General features: G+C 39.3%; 1 protein-coding gene across 5 annotated transcripts in view; it reads right to left on the bottom strand.

Moving 5' to 3' along the window:
- Positions 1–26,994, bottom strand: part of SAMD12 (sterile alpha motif domain containing 12) — a 174,057-nt gene that overhangs the window by 130,209 nt on the left and 16,854 nt on the right. For all 5 annotated transcript variants that reach the window (XM_055705017.1, XM_055705018.1, XM_055705020.1 and 2 more), the window contains exon 2: positions 23,824–23,999. In XM_055705017.1, coding sequence (XP_055560992.1) covers positions 23,824–23,999 — 176 coding nt within the window. The remainder of the gene's footprint in view (positions 1–23,823; positions 24,000–26,994) is intronic.

Genomic DNA, 26,994 nt, shown 5'->3' with positions numbered 1-26,994 from the left:
CTCCCACAAAATTAATGTGTTCGGTTCTTCCTGCTCTAAAGCTAGATCTTATACTAAAAAATTCCCTGTAAACCAAGGAAAATAACCCTTACCAAATGAATCTCCTCCCATTAACTATATACAAGTACCTAGGCAGGTGGAAAACATTATGTTTTACTTTATTGCTGTTTACCAGCTCAAACGGTAGACCCAAACTGATTAAAACAACGTATTAAAAAAAAAAGTTTATTTAGTTCAGCCTTCCCTTTCATTTTCCTGACACAACTCATCCTAAGATCACCCTTTGCTGGCAACACTTTAATAGCTTTTATCCTGCCGAATGCCATGCCAACTCATGTGCCAGGTATAGATCTAATGAGAATAAAAGTCTGCAGTATTCTGATCTTTCCTTTTATATTTGAAGGAAAACCTGTTTTTTCAGGATTTTGTGTCAAACTTTCTTCTAAATTGCCTAACCCCATTTTTTGCTATGTTTCTCAAACTATAAAAATTAATCCAAAGGAGAAAAAATTAAGATATTTAAATTGTGACATAATTTCATGCTCTCTTTGCTCCATAGCACAGAGAAAGAGAAGACAGTACTTAAAAGCACCAACTCAAGAGTAAATAAACAAATCAAGCTTACAGCCTGCACACTACTAGTGAGTGCATTTCACTGTTCAAAATAGCATTAGCAAGGAAGACCTGCTCTTCCTAAGCAATTACATACAAGTTATCTCTTCAGCCTTCCACGTGCAGTTTACCAAGCCTGCCAATTCTGAAAGTCAATTTATGCACCAGAATTTTTTTGTCTTTATTTATCGTATTTTACTCCAAAAGAAAGGTTTATGTATTTTTGAGTGATGGCAGATTCACTCTTGTTATTAAAAATACTTTACACTACAAGCCCAGTTATTTAAAAGAGCTTCTCCGACCCAAACATTTTGTGCATTTATAGATCTGCTCAGATTACAAAATCCAGGGACTGTGGAGATCAGAGTCCTCAGTCAAACAGGGCTGCAGGGCTCCTGGAAGAAGGCTGTCCAATACCATTTGTAACATCTAATTTGCCCACATACTGATTCTGACTTAGAAGCAGAGTCAACGCATATTTACATTCAAATTTATCCAAAGTCAGACCCTACAGTTTCTGCCTAAAAACATTTTGTATGAAACAAAGATGGATAAAAGAGCGCTGCTCGAAGCACCTTTCTCAAAAGCAGATGCTGCTCCAACACACATCACGAGAGATTCTGCTCTAGAGTTTATGGTTTAACTAGAAAAAGACAAAGCAGGACCACTTGTGCTCTAGCTGCATTGGTCAAAGAACACAAGCAAGGCAAGGCTACAAGGAGAAGCGCTATCATTTATTAGACCAGCAGTGTGGAGCTCTGCCAGCTGTGTTTCAGACATGAAGAAATCTTCACACAGAATAAGATGTGGAGTACAGCTGCTCAATGTTAACCATTATGTTAACCCAGTTAAGCAGTTCAAGAGAAAAGGGGGCTGATAGCTGTGAAGGGAGGTATAGGAAGAGCAAAGGAAAGAAGTAATAAGGTCACTGCCACCTAATAGGGACAGAGAGAGTGCGGTGGGTGGCTGTCACCCCTAGAACAACACAGAGTCAGCTGGGGCAGGAAACAAGAAAATGTGTCAGAAAACCATTGATGTGTCTGTGATCTGAGAGAAAGAGACTGGGAGGAAAGGAATGGAATCATTTCATGCATGAAGTTGAGAAGGAAATATTTGTTAAATCAAAACATAATGTCTTCTGCAAGCAAACTATAAAGGGGCAATGATATATTTAAGAACTACAAAAATAAAATTTTATGTCGCCTGCTATAGATACATATAGCTGAGAACTTAAATGACACAGCTCCAAAAGCTGTCCAAGTTATTGTCAAATCTTCCAGGCTGCTCTGGAAACAAGACTAACAGCATCATCTTCATCGTTTATGACAAGAAGCAGCAGGAGCAGCAATGCCCAGTAAGAATTTCTAAAGCATGTGGGGTTTTTTAACATGCTTGGGTTATATTTCTAAAACTGAGAAAATAAGAATCTTTTTCATATATTCCAAATTACTTCTCCAACATTAAACTGCCTATATAGGATTCAGAATCAATGACTAACATAAAAGCCAGTTTCAATTCTGGAAAGAACAGAAGAAGTGAGCCAGGCTTGTGAATGTGTCTTTATACGATGTCTTAAAATGTTGACAAATCTGGAAAGGACACATTTTGGTTTAGAAATACACTTTCTCAGATAGTCAGATAGTCATACTTACAGTTTTTTTTCCCAGCAAAGACTAAAAAAGGTAACAGCAATAAGCAGACACCCCATAAAACCACTGAAACCTCTGTTGTGTTGGGTTCCCATCTGTGTTACTGAGAATTTTAATACTAAGAAGAGATGAAAACAACAAACCAAAGGAAATGTGTGTATTTAAATAGAAACAAAACAAACAAGGAAAATATTGTAAGACATCTTCCCTTTTATGTTGACAAAAGACTGAATTGTATTTTTAATTGCATCAGAAATTCAGTCACATTCTAATTTATTAAGTCACTGTGGAAAACAAGAAATACGTATGGCAAATAAAATATTTTTTTTAAAAAAAGCCCACGTTGTAATTTAGTTTAAAGCACAATTTAAAGGCCAACTTTGCACAACTTTGGCTTAGCCAAGACCTAAAACCTAATGCCACCCAGGAAGGGTTAAAACAGAGACACTACAGCAGCTATCATGCAAGTCATACACCCACGACTGATCAACACACAATGCCCACTTTGAATGAAAACTGTAGACATGGGAGACCTACCAAGACCCCCAGACTGTGCTAGAAGCATGGTCAGCTCGTGTCTTGCATTCCCCGAGTCGCAAGCTTGTGTCTTACATTTTCAGACCCAAACTTACTTGCTCCACGTGGCAAGATGCAAAATGTAACTGGTTGGCCTAATTATGACCCCCTGGGCATGGCAGAGTGTCATATAATGATGCCACGCGCAGGACTTGGAGGCTCTGCAGCTCCCAGGGTGCTCACATCCATTAACACAGCCTGATGTGTTAATATGCCACTAGAAGTGGTACCCAGCCCACACCTCAGCCCTTTCCTCATCACTCCCATGCATGTTGTCCTACATGTAGTCCCTCCTTCCCTGGTCTGGTCTGCCGGCACATGGCCACACCATGCTGCCTGACATCAGGGGCCATGTACAGGATCCCAGAAACGACAAGATCAGTTACAAGTACACACAACAGGGAGTTATTTCCCACCACTGGTCAGCAAAAGGATCAGAGTAGAGCCATAATACCTTCTGGTTCAACTAAACCCATATTCTCAGAATATATTGGGTTTTTAAGAGAAGCAATTCAGTACAGCCAGCTCACTGTGCCTTGTAGCAGCACAAAGTCCAGACAAGGTACCTGAGGCTTGAGGAGAACCACATCTTCACTGACACTGAGCTAGTTCAAACCCACCTGAAGTCCAACAGACTGGATCCACTGACAGATCACTGACCCCTCGATCCAGCCACTGAACAGAGAGTGACAGTCCACTGACATCATGGAGGAAAGAGGAGAGAACAGAATTAAAGAAGGAGATGAGGACATCTGAGCGGCACCAGCTCAGGGCTCTGAGCACAAGGTGAACAGGGCTGGGTCAGCCCTTTCCAGGATGGACCAGGTAGGGGAAAGACTGGAGACTGGCAGAGAAGCCATGGAAGAGGCACAAGTCAAAAAGGTCCTATAAATTAGATTTACTATTTCCATTCTCCCACTTTCTGGAGAAAAGGGAAAGGAACAAATTCCACCTTCTACAAGGGCCTCCCTCCTATGCAGCAGTTGTCCACAGCCTCCAGTCTCTCTCATTTACAGTGTCTCTTCACCTTTTCACAACCACAAGGGCCAAGTCTAGCCTCTGGCTTCTTTTTGTTGCCTCCAATGACTGCTGTAAATTGCTTCCCTACCAAGGGACTGCCCTGGCAGTGCTTAAAGCCCGCTCTGCACAAGCAGAAACTTCTAACCCAGGGTCCTAAACCAACGTAGCACCACCACTTGTCCAAAGACCAATGAATGAAGAAAGAGGTTTTCATAGAATCCCAGAATCATTTAGGTTGGAAAAGACCTTTAGGATCATAGAGTACAACTGTTAACCCGACACTGCCAAATCCACCACTAAACCATGTTTTACCTGGCATTCACGCAACACTGGGACTGACCCAATCCAGTACCTCCTGTACCAGTGCCACAAGCTTAGGTGTACTACAAACGGACTGCAAAGGGGCAGGAGAGAGAAATTATGAAAAATAATGAAACTGACCTGGAAAGTAAGAAGCTGTTAGAGGGAGTTAAATCCCTCTTTAAGGCTATAACCATCAACAGGAAAGGATAAAGTGCCCCCATCTCGCCTCCCCCCAAAACAAACACACATAAAAAAACCCCACCACTGAGAACTATCCTGATCAGGATAAAGACAGCATTGAAAGAAGCAAAGGTAAGTAAGGTGACACATTTCCCGTAAGAGTACTCTCTTTCAATGAGATATCGCACTCTGAAAGCGAGAATCATGACTGACAGATGCTGATGTTGATATAAATGGCAGTGGCACTATCAGCAAACTGTGAAGAACTGAAGTGTCAGGATGAGAAAGGAGAAGACAAAGGACTCGTCAGCACTGCCTCACATCTTTATAATTGCTATCAAAAATCCTGAAAGCCACAACTGGGACAGACAGGCCAACAATGCTTAAAATAAAATCACAATCAGGACCAGAAGCACAATCAATTTTAGGTTTTGACAGCCAAATCCAAATCAAAGAATGTAATGTTTTAAAATTCACTTTATCTAAAAACACTGCATTTTTAATCTTTCCAAACTAAAGATCCATTTGACTCAATGCAGAAGATGTCTTTCAGTCCAATAATTAAACATTTGCTTTTGGATATTTGCAGCAAAAATGCAGAGAGGGAAAGTTCTCTGTCAGGGTGAGGGTTCCTTCCCTGACAAAATCACTCAAAAATCAATTGTTTCATACTTTTTCACTGATGTGGTTTTGATTCCCCTTCTTTACTAGAGACAATTCAAAGCTGTCCAAGCCTGGGCTCTAACCATCACAATCTTACATCACAGATTACAGTCTTCACAAGTAAATACAAAGGCTCCTGCTTTTACAAAAGAACTCTGTACCCTGCATAGATCTGGAGAATGGACAGTTTCTGTTCACACAGCAGGTGCCCTAGTAGCATACCTTGTATAGCTATGAAGATAAAAGGTTCCTCCTCGAACTTCCCTAGCCTGCTTGTTACCACTATTGAGTCAAAGAAGAAACAGAATTCATTCCAGTTAACAGCCCTGTATTAACAGCAATGTAATTAACTAAACTTTATTATAATCACATGTCCTTTATTGCACTTAACCATGCACTACAGCAAGAATAAAAATTTGAAGCATTCACCCTCAAGTGGCACACATAACTTGCAGGTTAGCTCATCTTTTATCCTGTCTGAAGGACTAAGTACTACATCCACTGTGAAGAGGATTTACGGCATAAGTGTTCATCACAGAACAATCCGTTCAGTCTGGTAGTAGGCACAGGAGAGTGGCCCATCTTGGTGAAACCTGTAAGTTCAAATCCATTCAGGTACACACAGGAAAGCAAACAGGAATAGCTAAGACAGTGATGAAATTAGTTCCCCAGTTTTCCAACAGTTTATCCTGAACTCAGAAAAGCTGTCAGAGCAACTGAATTTCCGCTTTTGAGGACATTTAGTATTTGTCAAAAATATTTTCTCCAGGTCTAGATTAACATAAAAATAAAAAAATAACACACCCAAAACCTACCTACACTACAAAATTGACAGAAAAAGGAGTCTCCATTCCCACTTCTTGTGTTTAAACCAATCGTGGCACCTCTGCAAGTTGCATCTTGGGCAGTTACATCTACAATTGAACTAAACAAAGACTGCTTACCAGGAATTGCATTCAAATAAACACAAACCAGGTGTATAAGTAGGTTCACTGATTTTCTTGGAATTTCTCACACACTTAAAGATGGTCATATAGAAGAATTTAGCTAAAATGCAGCTTATAGCAGCAACAAAATCCACTGGCCAAGCTAGACTGGAAAGATGTTTAATTTGCATGAAAATATCAATAATACACTGAAATCTTGTTACTCTTTAATTACAGAACAATAAAGAGCAGAAAACAAGAGCTAAAAATGTAAAGATCTAAAGGACAGCATAAGGTTTTGATTTTATACTTGTGAATTCAGTAAGAGTTGAAGGAAGTTGGTCACACTATTTGTTTAGTGGATCACGGGAACGATTCTGACTCATAAGCACATATATTTGGTGATGCCTTATCTGCAATTTTTCAGTCACTTAATTGCATTCTTTCAAAAACAGCTTAATTAGTAATAAGAATCACAGAAAAGGCTGCCTTGAAATGAGAAGCACTAGATAGGACCATGACTATTTAAAATGTACCTGTTTCATATTCACATTATCCATACTAACATGGATATGAACAGAAATGTGTCAATTAAGAATTATTATGTGTAGCTTAATGGTAGAATTTTCTAAAACTTAAAAAACCAATTTATTTACTAGGAATACTACTATAATACAAATAGGTCTTTATTTAAGGGGGGGGGGGGGGGGGAGGTTTTATAGAGCAGTACCCTCGTCTTTCCAGAGATTTCAGAACACTAGAAAATTTCACTAAATAGAAATTTTCAGAACACTAGAAAATTTCAGAACACTAGAAAATATAAATGTATATGTAAAATCGCAAGTCCTTCTCCTTTCAAATTATATTTTACATTATATTTAAAAGGAAAAAAAACCACCCAACCCTTCCCTATGCTTCTTAATATTCAGAATTTTCTAGTAAAAAGGTAATTCAATTTTTTTTTTATTCTTGGGATTTACTGGTGGAGTTACTCTGACATAAATCTGTCCAGCACAGACCACACTTCAATCTTTCCGTTTCTAATTACAGAATTCTGTCCAGAAGATATTTGACATGTCACAACCTAGGGTTTGAGAAGTAGCTGTTTTTTTAAATAGCTACTGTATGTCAGAGGTGAAGGGTACAGTCTATTTTTTGACCTTAAAGACACAGACAGCGAAATATTTATATATGAGAAGAGCTATAAAAAAACCCATTACTTCAGCGTTAGCAGGTAGCGAGGTTAATTCTGCCATTAGCTCAACAACAGTACATTTGTACAAGGAGAACATCTAACATCCTGAGAGGATCTTAATCCCTATTAAATAATGACAGGTTGCTTTCTTACAAGGTTTACTCCTTCCGAGTGAATCACATTTTTGGCACCTTTGTTTCCAGCAGATGTGCCAATTAAGAGGCTTGTACTGTGAGAAGTAGTATAACCTTTCCATGCCAACTTTCAGTCTTTACGGATAGGCTCATTCATATGCAGACGACAAGTACAGCAGCCAAGGCATTTTATACCCCAACAGCAATCAAAGTTTTCTAGATATCGCTGCCAGCTGACTCTTAACTATGTTCTCTTGAGCCAAATACATTTTGAGGAGAACAACTTTATAGGCCAAACATGTACATAAGTATGAATAAGAAAAGTCCTCTAAGTCTCAGCTGACAGGTCAACCTCTTGCTTCCCAATAAGACATTGCTTCCACTTCCAGCAAAGGCAGAAGAAAAAAGGCAAATGTTGATAGAGGAGGCAGATTAGCCCAGCCATCTGATTCATGCAATAGCATTGCAATGCCTGTATAGAAGGCTGTAATGGATTTCTCAACTTAAATAAATAGCTGGAAGGCAGATAGACTACTTGTTTTTTTCAAAAACAAGCCGGGCACTTCTGACATCAATGTAATTTCTTGCTAATTATTTTTGAGAAATGAGTCTTCTCTCCTAATAAGGGAAGCCCTGTATTCTTTTATCATGCCTGTGAAGTCCTATATTCATAAAAAGAGCTTAAGCGCTACAATGTCCTTTTATCCCCTTTATTAAAGAAAGCAAAAAAGCTCAAACTGAGATTTGTCAAGGCCAGCCCCTCCTGGCTAGGAAGCAGCCTAAGTTAGCCAACAAGAAGACACAGAAAAAGCCAGAGCACAAGCCTCACATTCACATCAAGGCCATCCCAGGGCGATCTCTTCTCACTCACAGGAAGCATCTCTTCTTGTAGTGCTGCAAATACACTCAAAATCACAAGAAAGGTCAGAAGTTTGTCTTTGTTTTAAAAGGAAACAGAAGGATGTGGCAGCACCACCATCTCTGCTCAAAAACCTGAAGATTTGAAGCTATATTAAGCCCACATAGATTGGACACAGCAAACCATATTCAAGGCAGAGGGTGGAGGGAAGGAAGGCAGAGGTTAACACTGTTGCCATGCTCTAAACCTATCTCCTAGATCAGGCCATTCATGGGAAAATGGGACTTCCCCAGGAATATCCCAGCAGGCACCACAGGGATGCTAAGGAGGGCAAGAATGCCAGTCAGTGAAGATTTGCATCTTCAGTTCCAGGTACCATTTATAAATCCAGCCCAAAATGTCCCAGCAACATCTTTCTGGGGAAGGCATCTGTGAGATGTCCCTACAAATGTGGAGTTGATCTGCAACAAAAATACTACGCCCACCTAACCTCAATATAAGGAACATGGGATGCAGAGAGATGAATGTGAAAGAAGGGCAGAGAAGCTAAATTAAGCATTGTGAGGAACAATATTAACCTGCTGTAATGTGTTGAGTACATACAAAATATATACTTTCTGGAGAGGTATCTGTGAAGGTATATCTAAATCAATGTGCTGGGGAAACAAACTGACCTTGAGTAAGAACTAGAAATATTTTAATTACATTTCTGAAAGGAACTCTGTTCCCTTTTCTTTCTTGGATCATTTGCTTGCAGTTTAAGATTACATGAAAAAATCACACTAATCCTTCAGTTTCTGTTGCAGAAAGACCAGTAGCGTCAGGCAGTGAACAGCAGGCACTTCTCAGGATTCCCTCCAGGGGCAAATTCATCCCACAAGCCAAAATTTAACTCTTGGTTAAGTAGCTGATGTTCTATACACAGCCCACTGCATAAAGACACATGTAACTTTAAGCATCTCAAATTCCCCATCAGGTCTGCCATGCTGTTCTGCTGCCCAGATCAGGGCTTTTGTCTCAACAGCAGCCTTTGGCAAGTGATATTTTTACACAATTAACACATTTAACTTTCTTCCTCCAGAGCTGGCATATTTTCTGAATAATAAAAAATGCAGGCAGGTCTAATAATACTTCAATCACATTAGTAAGGAAATCTTCATTTTTATGCAGCTTTTTATATCCATCCCACTATCAGTTGAATAAATGACTCCAGGTAAAACTCAAAATTGCATTGATTCATTTAAGCCCTTCCTAAGAAGCATTACATTTAAAAATAAACTAATTTTTTATCTATCCACAAACAGCAGGTAAAATTGCAAAGTTAATATGGAAAAGGAAACTTTAGAACCACAAATGACTTGTTAGTTTACACCACGTTACTGCAGTGTCTTACAGGTCAGTTGCCAAACTGAATTAGTCTGCTATATATTCTCCAATCCACAATGTTTATTCAAGGTTTTTATGCTGGAAGCTTCTGAATTTGCCCAAGTTCAACACAATACATGTTCACAAGCAAAAGAAGCTGTTGAAAAAAATCAAGGATGGAGGATGTTTCAAAGGAACCTAGTCAACGCTGCTTTTTTTTTTTTTTTTTTGGCAGTCCCTCAAAAGCCTCGATTTTCTAATCTCCCAAACATCAGAATTCAGAGAAATGAACTGTTAAGGAATGTTACCAGACCTTTTACATAAAAACACAGCCAAACACAGGGAGCATGAGTAAATAGCTGATATAAAGAGCACCATCTACTGACAAGCAGCATTTTGACAGACCCAGAACAGTTTTGCAAGGCGCTCCATGTGGCTTCCAGATAATCCAGCTTCTAAGGAATTCAGCTTGCCCTTGGACATGTGTAGTACTTTTCACATTTTCTTTCTCACCTGCCCCGTCTCTTCTATGCCATTTAAGCTGTTCTCCTGCTCGTGGATCATGAGACAGCCCACTCACTCCAAGACGCAGCAGCAGCACCATTCTAGCAACTAGCCCCCAACCCCAACTTCCCGTTTCTCTCTGTCATTGAAGCTTCCCACACGGAGCTACTCGCCCCCTGTACATAGCTACTATACCACCATTTTAAACTAACATTTTAATACCAGCTGTTTGAGGACGTGTTTCCAAAACCTCCTTAGTCAACAAGGTTTTTCCACTGAAGTCAAACATTTTTGAACTGTCTCCAAACAAGCTGCAATCACCTTGTGATTACTGAAAGCTTCAAGGTTTACTTCATAAGATGAAATCTCTTTATATGTTCTCATGGAAGAGATTACATGGAGGTGGAGGTTTCTTCCTTACTTTTATCCTACTGCCGTTTTATTTCTTTGAACACAGTACTCTAACCTTTTATTATTTTACTACACAGAATTACTAGCCAATGCACATAAAGAAAACGCTGTGTCATGACAGACAAGAAAATATTACCAATATCCTCAAATGGTCCTGATGCTATTTTAGGACATTTAGGAATGCTATTTAACATCTTGATCACTTTTAAACCCAGGCATAATACACAGTCAAAATGCACTGAGCTATTACGGCACATTGTTTGAAAGTACTTGCTAGCACTACTGCAATTAATTACTGTGTAAAATTCGTGTTGCAACACTGTAAGACCTAGATTATTTTTTAATGTATGTTTGGAGGGAATAAAAATAGTAAATTAGAATAACTTTTCTAACAAATTAGTCAAAACTCATTGGTCCCAAAGACCTTAACTAACAAACATAAAACCCATTTGCGACAATCTGGACAGTGAAAGTAGAAAATAAATATTCACACAAGGTTTTTGTTTTGTGTTGCTTCACTGATTAAAATATCAATAACACATCTAAAGCTCATCACTTACATTTTTGTATTTCATGCAGATTCCAAGGGTCAACGAAACTCAATTTACTGTTTTTATACAATAACCCTTGTAAATCTATCTAGACCAGGATTAAAAGAAAAACAACCGATATGAGCTTTGCCAAGGGAGAGGTTGTAGTCAACCTGTTTATACATGTAGCAGGTTAATACCCATTAATAAAATTATGAGAGGAACTTTCTAATAGGTGGGGAAGTTTCAAGTTCTACCTTGTTTTATAGCTCTAGTTGCTTGTGTCAGCACAGCAGTTTCATTCTTCTACTGTATTTGCATGCAGCAGCAACAATTTTCTGTTTTTACCTCTTTCTCAATTCTAAGATTTATATAGTGGGATATTCTGACTCATCCTAGAAATTATTTTTTCTTTACACTACATTTCATCCTCTGCAGTCAAATTCCCTTTTGCTTCACATACTCTATTTACCTGATCTCCATCATCCACCTAACTATCCCTGCAGCCCATGCCTTCCTCAGCTTTTTCTTTCGATCCTTTGAGCTCAACCATATATCCCAGGCTACAAGATGGATAATTTCACTGCTCCCCACTCAATTGTTCATGTAATTATAGCAATGGATACTGAGGGTTCCCACACTTCTCTGAACAAAAAATGTTTGCAATCTCCTGTTTCACCATAAATTCACCCAGTTCTCTCTTACACATGAGGAGAAACTGAAGCATCAGGTAAAGCTGAAGTGGTGTAAAATCAAAACACATTTGCTTAAGGTAACTACTCCTTTAGATTCATATCTCCTGCTCCTTCTCCTAATCCGATTCATTCTCCCCTTAGCTCTACTTAAGATTGCACTTCCACAGAGCTTTCTCTCAGCAGCAAAAGCAGCAAAACAATACTCTTAACTACTGCCAGCATGGCAAAATTATTAAAATAAGCCAAATTAACAAGGAAATGCTGCCAAAGGGGACAGTTCTCACTGGTTGCTCTTGACCAACTGATACAGAGTAGTCTATCACTAATAAAAGCCAGAATGAGATAATTCAGGTGGACAATAAATTGATCATCAACTCATTGAAGTCAAAGAACTGAACAGTCAACTCAATACAGTGAGAGAAAGTAGGGGTTGGGGACTGAAATGCGGTGGAGGAAATACAGCACTACATGGAGTGTTCCATCATCAGCTCAGTTCAGCTAGGACACACTTGCACTTCCACTCCATCCTGCTCCCTCTCCAACCTAGTAGAGGTCTTTGTAAGATCTTGAAGGGAACCAGGTGTGTCAAAAAAAAAAAAAAAAAAAAAGGGGGGGTGGAGGGTGGCGGGGACAGGACAACCCACAAACCCAGAACAAAAACCTAACTGTGGGAGAAAGAAGGTGATGAACATGCAAGAAAAAGTAACAATTTCTTTCATCAACAATGACCTGGTTTTCTTTGCCATCATTGTGCCATGTATAGAGGAACTAATTTAATTTTCGAGTTCAGTTTCATCTGTTCAGCTTATTTTGTGTGTTTAGACTCCCTTGCAATTTGCATAAAATATTTTACAGCACAACAATAGTATGCACTCTGGTGTGGTTTTTTTCCCCCAAATGTCAGGCCTGTCCATGTAACCTGACTACATTCTACAGTATTATTTTTGGAATTAAAAGCTGGGATGATTTCCTTTCCAATTATTCTTCTGTTTGGCTTTTATCAGCACTTTTGTTGGAACCTGGAAACCAGGATGGTGAGGGAGAAGTCAACAGGGGAAAAAAAATAAATTACTAAATTCAAACAGTTTATCCTTTATACTGTTCTCCTCCCCGAAAAAAGGCAGAAGGGGCAATATGCAGTAATGGACACATACAGCTAATTGAATTTAATCTGAATTTGAGAGTTTAAGCAACATGTTGAACACTTACCTGATCTGAGCATTTAATTTTGCAATGTTTTTTTTTTCTGCCCTTCAAAAATACTGTTTAAAAATTAAACCCTTCCAATACTAAATTATTTCAACAGAGAGTAAGGGAACACAAAACAACAGCTATTGAAAACAAAGCTGATAATTATTCAGGCAAAAAAAACCTTCTTTAAAACAATCTGCTACTAGTTACTATGCACAATTATCTATAGTTTGTAAGCCATAAAGTAGCCATCCCTACAAAGAAAGAAAACATTAGAGCCAGTTTAATGAGCATGAATCTTAAACAGTTCAGATTCTTATTCTACAGGTCAATAATAAAGATTTCAGGAAAGCTTAGTACACGGAATAACACACTCAGTTTTCCTCATCAACGTCACAAATCACCGCCTAATGCTGAAATGTTGACAATTAAGCTATTTGTTCTTTAGGACAAACCTGAAAAAAAGGCAAAAATTCTGAGTCATCAAGAGAAAAGTAAGTTTGAGACAGTCTTATATCTGAAGGAGAACATATGTCTGTGATAGGAAAACTTTTTCTGTAGATAGACTATTTAATCAGCAAAGATATTATTTAAAAACATGTCTTCAAAACTATACACAAGCTTTATTTAGATAAAAGACTGTGTTATCAGAATGGGTATGCTGAAGTTCAGTCACATCTACCTTTCCACAATGAAAATACATTCACAAAATCCTTCTGCAATCTAAAGTGTACTGCTAAGACGGAAAGCAATCAGCCTTGAATGAAAGATAAATTAACAGCAGTTCTAAAACCATTAGATACAGACTCTATTGTCATGCTTTTGTTTAAGGCAAGGAAAAAAGGCAAAAAAAAAGTAGAGGGTGTCTAGGTCAGCAAAGTCATCAGTGGTTGATGGATGCACTTACAGACATTAAAGAAAAAAGGAAAATAGGCAGAACATAATACCCACTTATGAGATTCTCTACCTTAAAGGATAGAAAAAAGGCCTCAAGATAGGCAGTAACTCCACCTTGTTCAGATCTGAAGGTTTTCTATTTTTAGATATACATTTCAAGGACACATTTAACCCTAGAAGTGCAGTTTGATGCATCATCACAATATTCATTCCTAAACATTGGCAAAATTAGAAATACTCATTCTACCAAGTAGATCTTCTGAGAACAGCCTCTACCAGTAACAGCTACAACCTCTGGGTGAGGAACTGGGAGGTAAGGGAGACTGAGCAATTGATGCCCCAGAACATGTCGATGACTGCTAGCAGTTGTGTGGTGACCTCCAGGTAGGCAGGAAATGCAATGTTTATGTTGTAAGAAATGTCCAATATAACAGCTTCCTATAACCCAAGACAATGGCCTTGCTCCTTCTCCCTAAAGGCCCAGGCTGCACACTCTAGGTGCTTCTACTGTTGCAGCTCTTGAGGTTGCAAGAAGGGTCACATCTGTGAGCTGCTGTGGGATGCAAGATAGGCACAGCTGCCTCCTGAAACCCATGTTGAGCTCCTCCTGCTGTACACACACATGGGAAGCTGATTCTGCTGGTTATTAAATCTGAATCGGGTATAGGTAGGTTTTAGTAGCACTGCACCACAGGGACAAGGATCAGCATCTCCCATTTCAGGCAACAGTTTGCAAAGCAAGATTGAATACTACATCAGTCTTAACTGGTTGTAGCCAATTCCGACTCTAATGAACTCATTGATCTCCATAGGGGTGTAGATGAAGAGAAAAGATACAGGCTCCAGGGGTAACAAGATCAGTTTGGCAAGTGAGGTGAAAACGGAACCAGTGGGCACAAAATGGCTATTTGTCAGTCTGTAGGGGCCAGCAGACTGAAGATGACAGCTGGTATACTTAGAGAATAACAAAGTATCACAAGTTTGCATGAACGTAATGAGAGACAGTGCAAAAGTTGAAATAAGTAAATAGCTTAAAAAACAGAAGATAATATTTTCTCTTCTTGAACTGTGGATTTGTTGAAGGAATTGGATTCATGTTTCCTAATCTCTTAAAGGGAAATTACTTGTGATGCTTGATACCACTGCCACCAACAGCATTTGTCTTTCCCAAGTGCTAAAAGCCTCAGCTTCACATTAACATCGACATCTCCTAAATTCAAAGAAACATACTGTTGTACTGCTTCTTTCCTCCCTCCCTCTGCTCTCCCATTGCAAACTTACAACATTTCTTCTGGTTTAAGAGCCCGTCATACTTGGGTATCATTCTTAGTTTTGAACCAACCCTGCAAATGTCCAGAGTGGTTAATGACAATATAAAAGCACCCCATCAACATAACTAGAAACACAGAATTACTAGAAGTAGGACACAGGCACTTAAAGCTATCCCCAGGCTGACTCGCTGTAACCAAGTTTCACTTAATGGCATTGCAGCCAAGGAAACCCCATGCTACTTAGAAATCAGTTTGCCAAAAAAATTAAAGAGAGAAAGGGAAGAATTCTTTCTCATTAAACATGACCTTCTCCTTACCCCACTGGTAATACACAGCATCATAGAAAATGTCTGCTTTAAATATTTGGGAGTCGTTTCCCTGCTCCCTGCAGTGGCGCATCAGCCACACAGTAATCTGTAGCTGACTGCAGAAAACAGATAAAACAGAAACACGTCTGACTGAAGTCCATATGCAGAAACAGCTAAATTGAACCAGTATTTACAAAGTGTGAAATGAAAGCATACTGAGAAGCATCCGTGATTTCAGAGGTCATTATTGTTGGCATTTCTGCAGTGCCTAGAGGCCCCAAATGAGACAAGCTATCCCTTCATGCCAAACACCACAGACACTCTAGTCCTCATCCACCAAATACTTCCAATCAAAATCAGAAGCAAGACACAGACAAAGCACCAGCAGAGGCCTTCACCACTACCCACCATGGAAAACAGCTGGAGAATCTGTCCCATGAAATGGAACAGGCAGCAAACATGCTGCTGTATTTGTTATTCTCAGGCAGCCTGACCAAGCCAATGTTTTCCAGTTTTCAGGGACACATTGCAGAGCTTTTGGGCAATCAATTTTACAAACAGACACAAGCAAAAGACAAAATTTTGGTAGCAAGTTTACTGCAAATCTCAGTTTTCTACTGATACAACAGTTTTAACTGATCCTAATTATTGTCACACTTTTACAGCTGGAAAAGCTGAGCCACAGAGCAAGAACTTCACTTCCAGTGAAAAGCAACAGGCTTCTGAGGTCCAGGACCAATTAAAAGAAAATGGAAAAAATGAAACATGCACACACCCCCCAATAATTTCCTTTTAATCCAAAAGACTTGTTTTCAGATTAAGCAGTATTTGCTTGCCAGAAGATCATCTTGAACATAACCGCATACATGGGACTAGTCTATCCTAAGTGTTCAAAGTATGATTTTTGAGGTAAATGCAGCTTCTGAAATACAGTCTCCTAACACACCTCTATCAGACATTAATAACCATTTCAACACCAAACATAGCGAGGCTGGTTAGCTAGCAAGCCAGAGGACAGAACTGAGTTTGAGATCTGAATACCTAACCTCAATTGTCAATGCAGCCCCCAAAGCGCAGACAAATTGAGCTGAACTGTGCTCACACCTCAGAGGGAGCCTGATCCCTCTCTAGACTCCCCTCAGCACGCTGACTAGACCTCCAACAAATGTTCACGGCAGTTTAGATGCCCAGCTTACATCTAGACAATTTAAGCTGCCCTCATCAGCATGCTCAATTCCACCCAGGGTAACTGAGCAGAAGACAGACTCCGCTGTGCCCTGTGCCCCAGCCACCCTCTCCAAACTCTCCTAACGAAATCCCTTCCCTCCTTAGTGCACCGCTGCACTGAGGGAAAGCTTGATAGGCTGATATCACAAGAAATGTCCTTCAGACCTTATCAAGGCTATTCCAGTCCCACACCCCTTTTGCGATTGTAACACATTTCACTCCCAGCACTCAGCAATTACACTATTTCTCAAAAATGGAAAAGACTTCCCACTTGTAGACAGAAAGGTGCACTACAACTGCTGATTGGTTTTGTCAGAAGTCCAGCAAGCACATGTGGCAGATTAATGAAATTATTGTTGTAACTCAGATGAGACACACTATTTGCGGAACCTGCAGTGCCAGCAGTGGAGCATTAAACTGCTTTCCCATTTTAAATGCTAAATTGGTTCTACAACACATTTTGTAATCCCTCTAATCACAATACTATTATTTTCTTTACCAGGCAATTCTATACTTTTCCTTCTCCAAGAAGGCAGCTACGTCATTAAAATACTGCTTTATTTTTGAAGTAATCTCTATGAAGCCCTTAAAGTAGCTTCAGTGCAAGAGCAGAGGGTTTGCATGGCTTTGTGGAGCAGCTTCACAATGAGGCAAGCAGCAGAACTGGCACTCTCCAAGTACATTATGCATCCACATGCTGTATGGAATTGCTTTCTCCTGTAAAAGCTGCTCCATCTTTTTATCTATGTTTCTTTTTCCCTGAAGAGAAGTTCTTTTAAATAATGTGCCCGCGTCTACACGTGTCTATAGTATTAGACATCCCACTTATTTCTAGAGTACTACCATGCTTTTTTACTGCTTATGTTTGCTAATACGTACTGCAATTGCTGCTCGTTTTCACATAGCGTAATGGGAAAGAATACAAATTTCACATTGATAATTTTCACAGGACAACAGGAGCCAGATCAGACTACATTTCCCTCCTTATGCTCCCTCAGCTGCCTCTTTGTAACCATCTGCTCTTGCCTGCCCTACACAAGGACGGCATTCGCTCCCTACAGCAGAAACCACCACTTCGCTGTGCATTTGTGCAGCCCCAAGCACACCGCAGGGTCACAGACTGCACCATTTCCCATGGGCCAACACCTTGCCATCCTTCACATGCATGCCCTGTGTGCACGCAATCACTGAAAATGTTTTCATCGTCGATACTTTGGTGAAAGTCCAACTGTAAAAAACCTGACAAACAGAAATTTCTCTTCCTATTATCACCTGATGGACTGAAGTCATAGATAGAGCATGCTTCTACAGCTGAATTTCATGAAGGATCCCTTTAAACAGTTTGGAAGGTCAAAGTGATCTTCGTGAGTAAACTTCATCTGTTCTACTTATAGCCAACTAAAGAGCTAAGTATTAGCCTGAGCTAATTATTTTTACTTCCTATGGGGAGGAAGAAGAAAAGCAATAGGGAAATTATCCCACTCAGTGAGGAGGGGTGAAGGAGAAGGACATGAATGGTCCTTTGCAGATGCTCTTCTTTTGCCCTCACTGTCCTGGGCAGAGCACAACTCACTCAGGCAAGATCTCCCGCTTACATGCAGCTGCTGTCAGGGTAGTTGATGTTTCAGAATCCACAGGCACACAGCGCGAACAGGATGAACAGGGGAAGTCAGATCTGTTATGCTGAATGTAGGAACCTTGCTGCAAAAATGCGGGCCTTCCATATTACACTATTTATAACAGCAACCGATGATATAGCAATGAGGAAAAACACACTACAGCAAGAATACACTTGGATTCTCAATCAGGCATTTGCCCTCCTATAAACTGGCTTACAGGACCCCAACAGAGAGAGATGTTTCTGTTTTCCTGGCTTGTGACAATGTAAATTCTGAACCAAACAGCTATACTATCCTCTGCATTACAGGTAGGGTTAACTCCAGCACTTCACACCAGTAGAACACCTCAGAGGAGTGATAAACATCAGCCTCAGCTGCTTGAAATGTGCAGGGACACCCAGCACTCCTGTTTCACTGCTCAGGATAGAAGGTTTGTTCACTGCATGGTTCAGAAACTTCAGACCAGCCAGAGGTCACAACCATGAATGACAGGCTGAGAGAGGATGAGACACATACACATCAAACATCCCCAGTTTAGACACCCGAAACATGCATACTTCTAACTATGCAACACACAAAAGAAAGTCTATTGAACATGAAGACAGAAGTGAGCACATTGTGTATTACTAATAATCACAGAATGAGACATTAGAAAGGCACATTGCCCTGAAGTGTAATTATTTCAGCTGATTTTTTATTTTCATTTACCACGTATCCACTTCAGACTACTTGACACTCAGATTCTGTGCCTACTTTTGCTAGTCATAAAGAAAGACCCAATGCAGTAAGTGCTGTTTTGTCACTACTGCAGTCAAAGAGTGCAGAGAGGAAAAAAAAGAAAAAATCATCACATTCACACTATATCTTTTGGCTTTCATTGTGGTGATCTGATGTGGACATTGTTAATCTCTTAACTACTTCTCCACAAAAAATCAATTAAGAAAAATAAACTTTCTGTCAATGCAGTAACATTTTACCATGTCTGCACCTCCACTGGGATACATGTAGAGATCTGCAAGCCAAACACCTTCCCACCCTACCACACAATTTTAAAGTAAAGCATGGAGGGGTGGACGAGCCCAGCTGGGCATTATGCTGAACCTTCTAACTGTAGTCACTCCCATCTGGGTTCTTGGTCACATGTCATGGGGCCACCAAAAGTTTCACAAGAGGGGGACAGTTGGAAGACAAAGAAACATGATAAAACCTCACTGCCCCAGTTCAGTGGCCACTGGTGTTTCTCAACCAATTGCAAACAAATAAAAAAAAAAAAAAAGGGGGGGGGGGGGCGGGGCGAGGGGGGAAATACCAAGCAGCTATGCTGATGAATGTATGTCTGTTCCATCCATCATATTCATTCACCAGGACCACCGCTCTGTTTTCCTCATCCAGCACATTTTATAAGCTTGACCAAAACGATAAACACTGAAGTAGAAGCCACTAGTTAAAAAACCTGGAGAATTCTTCTAGAAAATTACTTTTTCTATTCTCTCACTAGAGAACACTACCAGGATTAGTTATATATTTATTTTATTATTATTTTCTTTTACATAACGGACAAAACATTTTTATATTTCTAAGAAGACTTCTAGAACACCCTTATTATTCAGAAACCTCACTCTTTTGTGCTTGGACTTTTTATCACACACTTGCCACACAAGACCCCAAACACTTCCTGAGCAGAGCAGAATTCCCCAGGAAGCCAGAGAAGCTGCTTCTACCTCAATTAGTCCTGAACTGGGCCCAGTAAGCCAAGATAAATTCTCACCCTCCTGTTACAGAGTTCAGTCAGCCTTTCACTGCTGTTCAATGTCATTTTGAGAAAAGGATTTGTTTTTAAGAAAGCAAAAGCAACCAAAAGAATTAATGCACTCACTACAACCAAAAAATATAGTCTAGTGGTGGCTATATAGCACTTATCAACGGAAGGCAAGATTAAAAAAAGCTTCTCACTTCTTTTACCAGTTTCTTTTCATAGTTTTCATGCACATTTTAAAGGACTGATAATTTGTCTCCGAGTCAGATAAAAATCTGCCATTGCCAACAAAAGATAAAAAGGTCTAACTGTAGTGGTTGCTATTAAAAAGCCTTTATTATTTGCTACTGCTGCTACCACATAATGAGACAAAGCGTGTCACCAGATATACACACCTTACCTACAAATCAAAACTCCATGAACAAATAATCTTCTTCCAATAAGTGACAGACCAGATTTGGGTCTCATGCTCACAATGAACAGCACTTTATGAGTGCAACATGTGGGAAGCCTTGATAAAATTTAATACTTCTGTGAGAGATCATTTTCTGAATAGTGTTGGGAAAGTCACCTTCTATTAAAGAAGTGTCAGAAGTACAGTAAAACTTTCAAACAAAATTTCTACTAGAACTCTACTCTGTAACTCCAAATGTCCTTACTCATTGTGTTTATCTAGAGATAACTATGATATTAAAACCAAACAGACCAGACATGAGTGGTAAGTAGCATTAAAAAAAAAAAAAAAAAATATCATGAAAATACACACAAGAGAGGTTAGATGTAGAATAGATGTTAAAGAACATTTTAAAATTTATATTAAAAACCATCCTTGCTTTCTCCAATGAAGTTTTCTGCTCTTTAATTGTCCAGTTAACTGCTTGAATTTTTTTTATGAATACTGAAAAATCAATTACTGACCAGGAAAGCGTATAGATATCCATCAATACACACTTTAAAACAAATATATAAAACAAAAAAGTAAGTATTTCTACACTTCATATAATTTTCTTAATTGGTATGACATCCAGTACATTATCAGGGTCTCACTGGATCATGCACATCAATTTAGATATGAATAATCTTGGCCTTTTCTGAACTTGCTTACATTTGTAACAAGGTGATGCCTTAGGGAACCAGCTAAGGGAGATGAAGATCATTGTTCCATTTTCTGCTAAAATTCTACCTCGATGATACTATAAAAATTAGATTCCATACTCATCAGGAATTTCTAAATAAGCAATCCTTCACTCAGACTATTCTGTCTGCATCCGAAACACAGAAAAAAACCACTTGTACTCCCCTGTTTACATTACAGTAGCTGCATAAATAGGAATTTTATCTGTAGTCCAGGAGTTACTACTACTGCTATGCAAGTCCATAGCTGAGGACAGAAAAAGAAGGACACACTTCATTAGAAAGGAGATTTTATTTTATTCTTTGGACAGCAAAACCTTAAAAGCAGCCAGGAGTTTAAAGTGCTGGAATTGGTCCCAATGAAGACAAATTAGAAAGCTGAAAGCAGAGAAGATGGTCTATAAGGTATCTTAAAATCCACTCAATACATTGCATTGCTTTGTGCAATGTATGTCTCACTGTGGATATGTGTTAGTATTATTTTAATACATAGGATTGCAAAGAAACCTTTTTAAAAGCAACTAAGCAATGAGGAAATATAAAACAAATGGATCTGCCCACAGTATTTTATTTTTTAAATTTGTTAGAGTATTTTGCTCTATTCCCACTCATCTTTCCAGTGTACAGATACGATTGCCTGGATAAGCTTCATAATAACAGCTTAATTCAACTCTTAAAGCCACACAAACTCAACTCTATATTCATATTTTAGAGAATAAAGCAACATGATTTTTAAATTTAAGGCAGAGCAAGCCAGAAAAAGACAGGCCACCTCAGGCTATAGCATATGAATCCAGATGAAAAACATCACTAAGTTAATACAACACATAAAAGTTACTAACAATGCAGAAATACATTCAGAAAAGAGAGTCCACTTCACTAGCTTGATACTACTATACCAAGCTTATTCCACCAAGCAAAATTTTCAGTTTTGTTTGGTGGTTTGTTTGTTTTTAAATCTGAACCATGCCCAGCTTTGTAAATAAAGCTATTGCAATCAGACATAAGAAACCAATAGCTGACTTTACTACTCTGAGAGCACTACACTTGCCCTTTTCCCCAGAAATCTCCAGCAGGGACAGCTTTGGAAATGGTTTTCTATTCATCAATTCAACAAGTCTAGCTCAGACAGCAAAAACAGGCTCCATTACATTAAATCACTGATATAATACACACTGATTTTCTGTTAGGATGGGTCTTTTGTAAACAACCAGCTTGATCTGCCTGTGTTCCATGTCAATGACGCGAGTGCATTCTCAATTGGAAGCCCCATTGCGTCATTTAACTACTTCATATGCAAGCCTGTAAGGTCTTCTCTGAACTTAACATACCTACTTAGCTTTCAACACAGGCCAGATTTTCATCTAGTGATGATGAAACACAGGCAGGTTTAGCCTGCCTTTGTCCACAAAAAGCTGGGTAAATGTATTATTAGCTGAGTTTTGTCTCAAAGCCCATCCAAAATTTGGTAGTCTTGTTACCAAATGGATGATTCAAAGCAATAAGCACAAATCTGTTCTCCAAGGGCTCAAGAGAAATCAGCAATGTATTTGCTTGGTAATTGACCACAGAACAGACTGCAAGTTAGCGGTGACTTTGATCAATGCAAACCTGTCCAGTATCTAGTTCAATGACTTAAGACAGAAAGAAATGAGTTTAAATTGTACTCATTTTAAACTAGTTATTTTAGATAAAAATCAGAATGGAGAATTCATACCAAGCTTCTATTGTCAAGGCTACTACTCAAAACGTTTAATGCTATTTTATTTTTAAAATTAAATACATCACAACTGTATGTGTATTATTTGTTATGCTTATTGTACTGTTGACAAAAGGAAATATTTACACAGTCATTGAATTAATTGTTACTGCCTTTTTTGGACCTTGGGGAAAAAAAAAGGGGGGGGGGGGGGGGGAAGGACACATTTTATTTGCTCTATTAACTCCCAAAGTGTCAGATTCAGTAAAAACTCATTTTTCAACTCTGAAGAAACCATCCCCAAACCCCTGGGTTTAGGCCTTTGAAGATCAAAAAGGCCAATAAAGCTTTTAAAGAATCTCTCCCAATTTTTTCAAAAAACATTCTCTCATTTTTCATTTTAGTTAAAAGCCTATCTAATATGACAAATCATTGTCCTATACCCAAAGTACAGTGTTTGGAGCACACATATTCACCTACACTTGGTAATCATGTGTGCTGCACACAAACAAGAAACAGCAGCTTATGAATGAGAAGAGACACTTCATTTGTCTTCAGGAATTCACCTCTGAAGTACATTTATTCACCAACATACCAGACTTGGAAGAATTGACCTGGTATTTTACCTAAAATTAGTTAACATTTTATTAAAATCAATCATCCATGTAAAAATCCATATATTCATATATCCATAGAACCTTTTCCTTCCTTTACCTGCCCCCTGGGAGGGGAACCAACAAAAAAACACAAAAACAAGCAAACAAAAAACACTCCAAAAAAACGTAACTATTCCCATTCTGTTTGTTACCCAAGTCATTTGGAAAAAAAAAGTCTCCACTGTGCCTGAAAAAGAGAGATTCCGCTATTTTAATTATCTTCATCTAGAGATAAATAAAATAGCACGATGTCCAAGATGTGTGTGGGCTAAAACTGCCACAATATCTTGCTTCTGTAACACCCACTTCGTCAGACACTTACTTTTGCACCTTTGTATGTCTTTTAACAGGATGATAAATGCTTTTTAAGCAGTAGCCAGAACTTCAAGAAGCCTGGATTATTTAAGACTCACCAACATAAATAAGAACCCAGTCCTACCTACCTTAGATATTTCTGGCTCCACTTGTCTCTTAGGTGTCTCTTTTGACTCCGACCCTTTTGGAGTACTACTGTTCTTTACAGAGGGCGATTCAACTCCTTCACCTTCAAGTTGCAGATTAATACCTTCTGTGGGGACAGGGTGATCAATACCATTTGGATTCAGATTGCAGTGAATAGCTGGGGAAAAAAATATGAGAAAGAAAACACTGCTCAGGAAAGAAGAACCCAGTGTTACAAACATTTATCAAAGAACTAAGAAGTGCCATGTGGTAACCAGAGCTATGTCAGATCATGGCAAAAGAACTGTCTGTACCTTAACATGGATTCAGGGTGAGATATTTGAGAAAGAAAATGAGAGGCAACGCAGTGCTGTATAATGCTATTTAGTACAGGCTACTGTGTTGAACTGTGCTTCACTACTGAGGGTTGAAGACCCTCAACTTACAGCTTTTACTAGGATAGGACAATATATCCCACATATTCATCATTCAATCATGCCTTTATTTCCTTTTCTAGACAAGCAATTTATAGTTTTTATATTACATTTTCAATTACTACAAAATTCTAGGTCCTAAACGATGTAGGATAAGTAAGCTGGGGAGAGCAAGTCAGCAAGTTGGTCTCTGCACAGAATAATGACTTACCGAGCTGATTATCTCTCCTTCAGCACTTTGTACCGCTGCAAATTACCACCTACACCATCCTAACAAGCAAGAGGGATGTACTGAGTATAGAATGAGGTGTGGACTAATGACAGCAGAATAAGGAAAGCAGCTGGAGGAAAAAATAAAACAAATGCAAACCCCACCACAGAATGCACTTTTAGAAACTATGGTAGTAGTTTAATTGTTTTCTGTCTGAAATTTCAGTTTCACCACTCACATAGAGAGTAGCCTTAACAACTTTCTTGGCATGTGTAGTGATTTTAAAACCTGTGAATCTTGAGGCAACTTCCCCTTCATGCAACTATTTGACTTTTGCATTCGTGTTCCTGGGTATCGGCACTACCTGTGCTACCCATAATTAATGGTCCCAACCTCCCCTGTACACAAGAGAACTTCGCTCAGATACTGCGGTGCAATATTTGACAGACCTGAATAGCAACCTAAAACACAACTTAGAGCCAAAATAAAATCTGCCTTTTCACTCTTGCTTGGCTTAGAAGCAAAGGGTGGGGAGCAGAGGAAGGATTCCGAATGGCCAGTTTCTCCCAGCTACATATCAGCCCTTGAAAGCCTCTCACAGAACAGGCTCAAGCTGCCAGAAAAGGCACAGGGTCCTTCAACTACAGCACCTTCATGAAAAACCATTCCCAAAGTCTTAATTGAGAACTTTGAGCCTAAATTACAGCAATTCCTTGGTGCAGAACTAAAGTAGAAGCCAAAAAGAACTAAAGTAGAAGCCAAGAAGTTGGCCTTTTCTCCTTGGGATTTTTAAAAACATCCCAAGAATTCTGAAAGGTAAGTGATCTGTGCAAGCACCACAATACCTACGTCTGCAAGCTAGGGATGGAAACATCTCCTGTCTTTAAGTCAAAAGACTACTATAAGGGACAATTCATTCCAACACTGAGTGATGGAAAGCAGTAAATAATTACAACATGTTTTATTACAAATTGCAGCCACTTTGTGCAGACAAATAGAAAAATATGTCATTGGCCCACAGAAAACTAGTAAATGAAACTAAAACCAGGAAGGGCACTAAATTTCAGTCTCACTGTGAGCAGCTGTAGAGGATTAGTCCTGGACATCTTTTACAGGTATATAGAAGACAGAGATCCCTCTCCAATAGTCAATTCTTTAGCAGACAGCATGAGAGGAAGAGAAGGAGGAATCACTAGACTACACCACGTCCAGAGCTGAGCTCTGCTGAGATCTTCTGGGTAAGGAAACAGAAGAGGCGAACAATGCAGAGCGTCTGGAGGTGAGGCACAGTTTCTACTGGCCACACCAGGGACCACCACAGAAGAAGGATTTTTAGCTAAAAAACCCTTCTTTCTCAAAAGGAATCCTCCACCTGCTTAGGCCTTGCATACAGAGTTGTGTTTTTAATTTGGAAACACTGAAAACCCTCTGAGAGTTTTTTTTGGGAACTCCTGGGTTTCACCTTCAGGCACCAGTTTTCCAAAAACAAGAGCATTTTTATTTCAATAGGGAAAAACGCACATAACAAAAAGGGGTCTGCAGCAGTCTCTGTAGCTGTTGTTCCTACCTGTCATCTTTCAGTCTCATTTTAGTAGGGCAGGCATCTGCAATTTCTTCCTGATACCTCAAGAGCTGCTACAGAGCCTTGTTTCCCAAGCCAACTCTAAGGAGCTTTCCCCTAAGTCTAGCTGCAACTCTTCTTGCAAGTCTTCCCTCGTTCAAACCAATTCTGTAGGTTGGCAGAATGCAACGTAAACCCAAATCCCATCATTCTGGCACTGCCTCTCACTGGTGAGAAGAGAAAAAACAGATTAATGTCTTCAAGTCAATCCTTTCCTTTTACTGGTTTTCCCAGCCATACCACCGAGTCATCCAAAACGTAAATACTTAAACCTTAACAACGTTAGCAGAGGAGTCTCTTAACTTTTGAGTCCTTATTTCTAGGTGCACTCCGTATGCACCCCTTCCTGGATTTTGTGTCGTGGCTACAAAGCTATACTGAAACTGAACTTGAACACAGCTGCCGCTTGATTTTTCCCTTGCAGGACCTCTTTCTGTGTCAGTGAAAATGCAAAATCTTTTTTACTTCTGCAGTGAAGCTAACGGGCTTCACCCCTCTGGCTGTATGGCCATTATGGGGAGCTATCCAGAGCCTGCCAAGCTGTTATGATGAAGGGAGTCTTTGGGGCTTTTCAGCTCCCATAGGAGGTTTCAAAGCGATATGATTTTGTGGTTTATGTTTACATCAGTGTATCTTAATACACCAAGACATTCTCTCTTCCCTTGATCATATCCACCTACCATTATCTATCTCCTCTAGATCATATTTACCTACCTGAAAGAAACAAGTAATTACTAATGACTACTTTGCTTATCCTCCAGACCACAGAAAAGATGGATGCGATCCACCAAGACAGGAATTTTTTCACAGCCCAAAGAGGATGGAAATTAGTTAGTAGCCAAACTAATCCCTCCTTCACAAAAAGTGGGAGATGAAGACACCCTAACCAACCTGTAAAAGTACTTCC

Source organism: Falco cherrug, chromosome 3 (genome assembly GCF_023634085.1).
Source record: "Falco cherrug isolate bFalChe1 chromosome 3, bFalChe1.pri, whole genome shotgun sequence".
Lineage (NCBI taxonomy): Eukaryota > Metazoa > Chordata > Aves > Falconiformes > Falconidae > Falco > Falco cherrug.
Note: the sequence above shows the minus strand (reverse complement) of the source record. Positions and strands in the feature narration are given on the sequence as shown.